Source organism: Psammomys obesus, unplaced genomic scaffold (assembly GCF_907164565.1).
Source record: "Psammomys obesus unplaced genomic scaffold, mPsaObe1.curated_primary_1811, whole genome shotgun sequence".
Classification (NCBI taxonomy): domain Eukaryota; kingdom Metazoa; phylum Chordata; class Mammalia; order Rodentia; family Muridae; genus Psammomys; species Psammomys obesus.
Genome location: NW_026592890.1, coordinates 680,213 through 686,984, shown reverse-complemented (window position 1 = coordinate 686,984; position 6,772 = coordinate 680,213). Strand labels below are relative to the sequence as shown.

Genomic DNA, 6,772 nt, shown 5'->3' with positions numbered 1-6,772 from the left:
AATAATAATAATAATAATAATAATAATAATAATAATAATAATAATAAAATCACCATCCTCAATTTTAAAAAACCCTACAGAACAAACAAACAAAAACAAAATGAAAGGAGCATTTCAATAGATAAGATTATCACTAGGTTTAAGTTAGCTGTCAGGGGCTTGGCGAAATGGCTCAACAGTTAGGAGCACGACTTGCTCTTCCAGAAAACCTCAGTCGATTTCCAGTGCTCAAGGAGGCTAACTGCCTTCTGTAACTCTAGGGTCCAGAAGTTTGGGTGACCTTTTTAATCAGTTGTCAGACCTAAAATGGTTGAGGTAACAGGCAGACAGAAGATACAATGACACGAAGGGACCCCACAATGTAACAATACCATTAAAAAAAAATCAGAATTGGCTGGGGTACCTGCCCACACCTGGCCACACGTATCATGTTTCCACTCCTTGCCAGGCTACTTGCAGAACAATGCTAGGCCCCATACACCTAAAAAGTAGCAGAAATGTTTCCAAAGATGTGTCTATGCCCTTCCGGAAGAAAACCTCAGTTCTGACTGGGAACAGTGTAGCTAAAATTAGGTGGGTGAAGTTTAAGCTGACAAGGCCCCAACACTACTGGCTAGTGACACTATTATGGTTTCTGCTCCAGCTCAGTCAGCCCACCTGGCTAACTGTGCTAAGCCTATGAGCTGAGGACAAAGCTGCCTTGCTCTAACAACTACATTCCTCGTTCTCCCTGTGGCTAAGCTAGCTGTGGCCATGCCTGAGTGTGGGAGGAAACAGCTGGCCATGTTACTGAAAATTACCAAAGTACCCTGATCCCTGCCAGCTGAGAGCCTCGGTAAGAAAAGTCCACATTTAACTTCTCAACTCCTCCAAAGGTAAAAGAAGGGCCCTTCCAGGAACATAAACCTGCTTCACAAACCTCTCCTTCAGACAGCCATTTGTGTTTAGAGAAACAGTCCAGCAGTGGAGTTTCGTAACTCTCTGCTTTGGCCATCACCAGATACATTCCGCATAACAGCGGCAGTGATAAAGCTCTTCCCAGCCACTTTCTCCGCAGTCTTCCCAATTCCTCTCCTTCAGTAGTAAGATTCTAACTGCACATGACCACATGAATCTCCGGGGCCCTCTCTTGCTTCTGGCTGGGATCATGTGATCAGCTTCTGGCCAAGAGAAGAAGGTAAGGATGTGTTTGCAGTAAGAGGACACACACAGCCTGGCCCTCTTTATGTCTCACTGGCTGGGAGGTGAGAAGACCAAAGATGGGGAGCCATGAGTCAGCCAACTTGGGGACCGTCCTGGAGCCTTTACTCTGGATGTTACTGTCGGGTGTGACTATGGTCTGAATGGGTCCCCCAAAGCTCATGTGTTGGAAACTTAATATTTGCTGCAACAGTGCTGACACGGTACATTTAGGAGGTTGAGGCTGTGTCAGGGGATAATGGAGGGAATGAATTTACAACTGTGTCTCTCTTGTAGATATATCTTTCAGCTATGATGTGACGTAGCAAAGCCCTGGCCACATGCCAGCCCCTTGACAGTGGACTTCCTCCAAAAGAGTGAGAGAGAAATCTCCGTAGTTACTCAGCCAGTGGTATTTTGCTATAGCAGCAGAGCCCATGCATGAGCCGAATCCGAGATTAATAAGATTATCTTCTATACAGTATTCCATCAAACCTAAGCTAGAAAAGACACGTCACCAATTTATGAACCACTAAGACAAAAATTGCTGCCAGTTAAATGACAGCAGACTCTTTCCTTTCCAAAATGTATTTGCTGTATGGATGGAATTTATTTTTAATTAACTGTATATGTATGGAGGCCAGAGGAGGGCCTCACATCACCTAAGCTGGAGTGATGGGTGGCTCAGTCCCGGTGTGAGTGCTGGGAACCAAACTTGGATCCTTTGCAACTGCCAGATGAGCCATCTCTTCAGCCCCATGAAAGATCAAAATCACACACACACAAAAAAAAAAAAACCAAAAAAAAAAAATCACATTTTTATTGTTTGTCAGTGGCTTGTGTTTTTCATATATCATCCTGTGTGCCGTAAGAACACTGGTGAGGCAGCAATCCTTCACAGACGCTGTTGTCCCTAGGTAGATTAGTCACTGCCCATTACTTTAATAAAATGTCTGAAGCAACTAACTTACAAAGAGAAAAGGTTTATTTTGGCTCCTGGCCTCGGAGATGTTCCAGTATGAGATCTGGTAGCCTCCAGCAGGGACAGCCCGTTTTCACAGGCTTGTGTCTCAGAGCAAAGCTCCTCATACCAGGAGCCACAAGGAAGAGGACACGAAGTAAATCCCCAGCATTCCTTCAGGGCAGGTCTACAATATTTACTGTAGTAAGCACCTCCTACAAGGCCCACCTTCTCAAAGGTCCCACCCCACAGGGGCCTCAGGAGCACCACTCTGTGGCCCAAGCCCCCGATAGATGGACCCGTGGGGGAATAACTAACAGCCAGGTGTAGCCCGGCAGTTTTTCTGCAGTCACCCACTCTGCAAGTTTTGGGGGCTCATACTTTCAGGATCCCTTCAGATGACAGACACCCACCAGGAATCACAGCATTTCCAAAAATGACCTTTCAGATGATTTTTATGTAAGGTTCACTATGCTTCTTGGGGATTTCATGCCACGTGGACGATGCGAGATTCCACCCTGTGCTCCTGAACAGCTGTCTACTCCAGGTGACAGCCAATCTGATCCCTTCTCCGACTTCCAAATCCCACAGGTGCAGGCAGTGATAAACTTATCCTAATGGCTAAATCCCACAGGTGCAGACAGTGATAAACTTATCCTAATGGCCAAATCCCACAGGTGCAGACAGTGATGAACTTATCTTAATGGCCAAATCCCAGAGGTGCAGGCAATGATAAACTTATTGTAATGGCCGGCCAACAGAACTACATGACACATCAATGGTTTCCACTTGCAGGTGAAGACGCTGGCACCGACATCTTGGCCATGCCCTCACACCCAGCAGCACAGGCATACTGCAAAAGGAAGGCAACCGATTCCTAAGCACTGTCCTCGGGCTCCAAAGCGGAGCCAGGAAACTACCGCCCACCAGCTAAGAACACAGGCGCGCGCCCACACTTTAATTATGTGTTCATGTATGTTCCAGTGCCTGTGTGTTGGTGTGCGCACACAGCACAGGTCAACTTCGGGTGCTGTCTCTCAACAGTTGCTCATCTTTGCTTTTGGACACAGGCCCCGTCATTGGTCTGGAGCTCTTAAACCATGCTGGGTGGGCTGGTTACTGAGCCCCAGGATCTGTCTGTCTCTGCCTCCCCAGGAGTACGTCACCACACCCACATGGCTGTCCCAGCCCGTGCTTTGCCACCTGGGCGATCCCCCTAGCCTGGGCTTACATTTTCAAACAGGTAGAAAATAAAAAAATAAGGACATTTCATAGCATGCGAAGACTACTTGAAATTCAAATTTCCATATCCACAAAACATTGCAAAGGAAAATGTGGGAACTTGTTTTTCCTTGCTACAAAGGTACCTACGTAATATTTCAATTTTTGCTCTTTAGTCCGCTAAACCCTCAAGTTTGCATCTCAGTTTATTGAAAATAAATAAATAAATAAGCAAACAGCAATAATAACTATTTGTAGCGGGTTATGTGTGACAGTCCCCGGGCCAGAATTTCTTTGCTCGTTTAACTGTTTTCATAGCGCCAGTTGGGAGCCAGACTGGAAAGGGCTTTCCCGCCACCTGCGGTGAGGTCCTCAGCGGGTCCCTCGGCACCGCGGTGGCCCAGCAAGCCGCCTTCTCGGGTCGGGGCCTGGCCGGGCCGCGGGTGGCTGGACGGCCGCCGCGAGCCAGGGCAGGGACCCTGCAGACCCGGCCCCGCGCGGCGACCTGCAGGGCTTCAGCGACCGTTTCGCCCGCGCCTCCCGGGGCAGGGGCGGCGGCGGGGGCGGGATGGCGGGGCCGGGATGGCGGGGCCGTCCTCCCCGCCGCTCTCCCGCCCTGGCTCGTGCCGCCCCTTTCCTGCCGGCGCCACGCCCGGCGCGGTTGCATCAGAGCCGGGGGCGGGCGGCGCACGTGGAGCGGGGCGTGCGGTCCGTGCGGCGGGAGCCGGCGGGAGGATGCGCTCGCCCCCGGGGTCCTGCGCTCCCGGCCTCCCTTTCCCCCACGCCCTCTCTGCCAGGCGCCAGGCGCCCCCAGCAAGTTGGCACCAAGCACTGTGCCTCCCGCCCTCGCGGTCCCCTGGGTCCCCGGCGTCCGAGAGCCCCGCTGCCCCATCCGTCCTGGGTCCCCGCCTCGGGAGCTGCGCGCGGCAAGCCGGACACTCACCTGACGATGGGCTCCCTCGCGGGGGCTGCCGCGCTGCCGGGGCCACGGCTGCCCAAAGCCTGGCCATCCTGCAGCCGCCGCCCGCGCGGAGCCTCGGGCTCACCGCCTCCTCTGCTGCTGCTGGAGCCACTCAGCTCTCGGAGGCGACCCGCCGGGCCCGGGGGTAGCTGCCAGCGGCTGAGCTGGCGCAGCAGGAGGGGCAGGCTGGCTCTCATGCTGCTGCGGAGCGCGCGGCCGCGGGGCCTCCCGAGACGCCGAGCTGCGGCACCGAGTTCCTCCCGGGGCTGGAGACTTAGGCACCGGGGAGAGCCAAGCTACACAGCGACCGGCCAGCAGCAGGAAGGACCGGGCTCTTCCTCGTGGGCGGGACGGAGGCCCCTAGGGGGCACTGTACCTAGTGGCCGTGACGTTCGGAGGGCGGGGGCCAGCGGACGCGAGGCTGCTGGTTGGAGTTGCCCGAAAGTCAAGGCAGAGGAGGTGGGGCGTCAGGGTTGTGCTGAGCCCTCGCCCTTGGGTGCCTGGGCTAGCCAGTGTGCCTCAAAACCTGGGCCGCTCTCGGTCTTCAGGATGCTGCGCTCTTTCTGCAGAAGGCAGGGCCTCCAGCCCAGTGTGGACCTCCGGGAGGAAGGCTTGCGTGGGAGGTAGCCTGAGGCCAAGAGTCGTTCTTGGAGACTGCAGTGCTGGCTTTGTAGCCCGAAGCTGGCTAACGTCGCTGGCCTCAGGACCGAGAGTCTTAAAGGGTTGTAATTCTCAAGGCCGCAGGAATAACACTGTAACTTTGTAGCCCACAAGTAAGGTAGAAGTTCAAGGTAGAGACAGCGTTGAGGTACCCACCCTGCCCCGTGGGCCTGAAAGAGACAGCATTTAACCCCAACAGATGTGAGGGATGGAGTGGGAGTCATCTGATTCTCTGACTAGGAGAACCTGGGGGTACAGACAAGTCATTCGGTTCATCGGCAGAGCTACGAGTTCGCCCAACTCCTTAATTCTCCTCCTCTTCCTCTTTTTAATCACATTTTACTTGGGTTCAACTGTTTGCCAAGGCTGGCGAGGGAAGGTCGAAGGAGAGCTTGAAGGAGCCGGTTCTGTTTCTGCCTCGCGGGCCGTGGCCGGAGCGGGAGTGGGGTCGGGTTCTGGGGAGAGAACTCAGGCCTGGCACACGAGCCTTTCCCTGCTGAGCCACCTCGCCGACACGGGGGTCGCGTTTTGAATTGCATGGCCAAGCAGGTTCCAAAGAGGGTGTTATGTCACCCTCTGGATCTGAGCGATCTGGAGGAAAGGCCACCACGGTTAAGGAGAAATGTGCACCTGGTTGGTTCTGGGAGCCGCGAAGACTCACCATGAAAATCCCTGTGATGGAATTGAGTCAGACCATGGGCCATTTTGAGCACGCTTTGGCCACTGTCTTTGGTCTTTATGACCGCTGTGGGTTGAATAAGGCCCCAGAGGTTAAAGACCTGGTCAGGAGCCTGTGACGTCATTGGGAAAGGGAGGATATTTCAAGAGTTGAGGCGCAGATGGGGGAATTTAAGTCCTCAGAGATGGGCTCATAGAAGGGGCATTGGGACCTCTCCCGTTTGTCTGAAACAATGAGCTTAGGATAAAAATGTCCCTTACCAGCTGCGTACCCCAGGTATTCGGCGCAGAAAGGAAACCGCCGCTGAGAAGGGCGCGATGATGCTACCTTTCCGGCAGTGAGATGCTCGGGTGCAGCCTGCTCCTTCACCGCAGGCCAGTCATTTTAAACAATCACGTTCTCTTTTCTAGTCTTAAATTTATTGATTTGTTTGTTTGTATTTTTATTTTATTTTAGTTTTTTTGCAGCCTTGGCTGTCCTGTCCTGGACTTTGTAGACCAGGCTGGTTTTGAACTCACGGAGATCTGCCTGAGTGCTGGGATTACAGGTGTGTGCCGTCATACCCCGCCTTATTTGCAATATTTTTTTAAATTAATTCTCAGCTTTTGAAATGTATTTATTTATTTATTATGTATGCAATTGAGAGCCTACATGTATGCCTGCATGCCAGATCTCATCATAGGTGGTTGTGAGCCACCATGTGGTTGCTGGGAATTGGACTAAGGACCTCTGGGAGAGCAGCCAGTGTTCTTAACCTCTGAGCCATCACTCCAGCCCTTATTTGCAATCTTAATGAAAAATTAAGAAACAAAACACTTGTAAGTTCAGGGTAACAAAATGCCCACGCTGATGGGACAATTAAGATTGTTTACTCAGATGCTCAGAATGCTGCTGTGATAAGCCCAGAGTCTGTGCTCAGCCCGGGCCAAACCCAGGTGATACCACTGCCCAGGAGAAGCATCTGGAGTCTTAGGTAGAGTTATCTAATATGAAAGCCCCCCCTCAAAGGCCGATGAGTCCAGGGCTTGCTTCCCAGCTGGCGACATGATTGGATCATGAGAACATAAAATTCATCAGTGGATTAATTCACCAGGGAGGTTAAGCTGAAGCG

The 6,772-nt window shown here is 52.4% G+C and overlaps 1 protein-coding gene across 1 annotated transcript in view; it reads right to left on the bottom strand.

Annotated features, from left to right (window-relative positions):
• The window catches only part of Mthfd1l (methylenetetrahydrofolate dehydrogenase (NADP+ dependent) 1 like), a 170,168-nt gene extending 165,482 nt beyond the window's left edge, over positions 1-4,686 (bottom strand). The window contains exon 1 of the mRNA XM_055616128.1: positions 4,305-4,686. Coding sequence (XP_055472103.1) covers positions 4,305-4,519 — 215 coding nt within the window. The 5' untranslated portion in view covers positions 4,520-4,686. The remainder of the gene's footprint in view (positions 1-4,304) is intronic.
• Between the last annotated feature and the right edge of the window lie 2,086 nt (positions 4,687-6,772).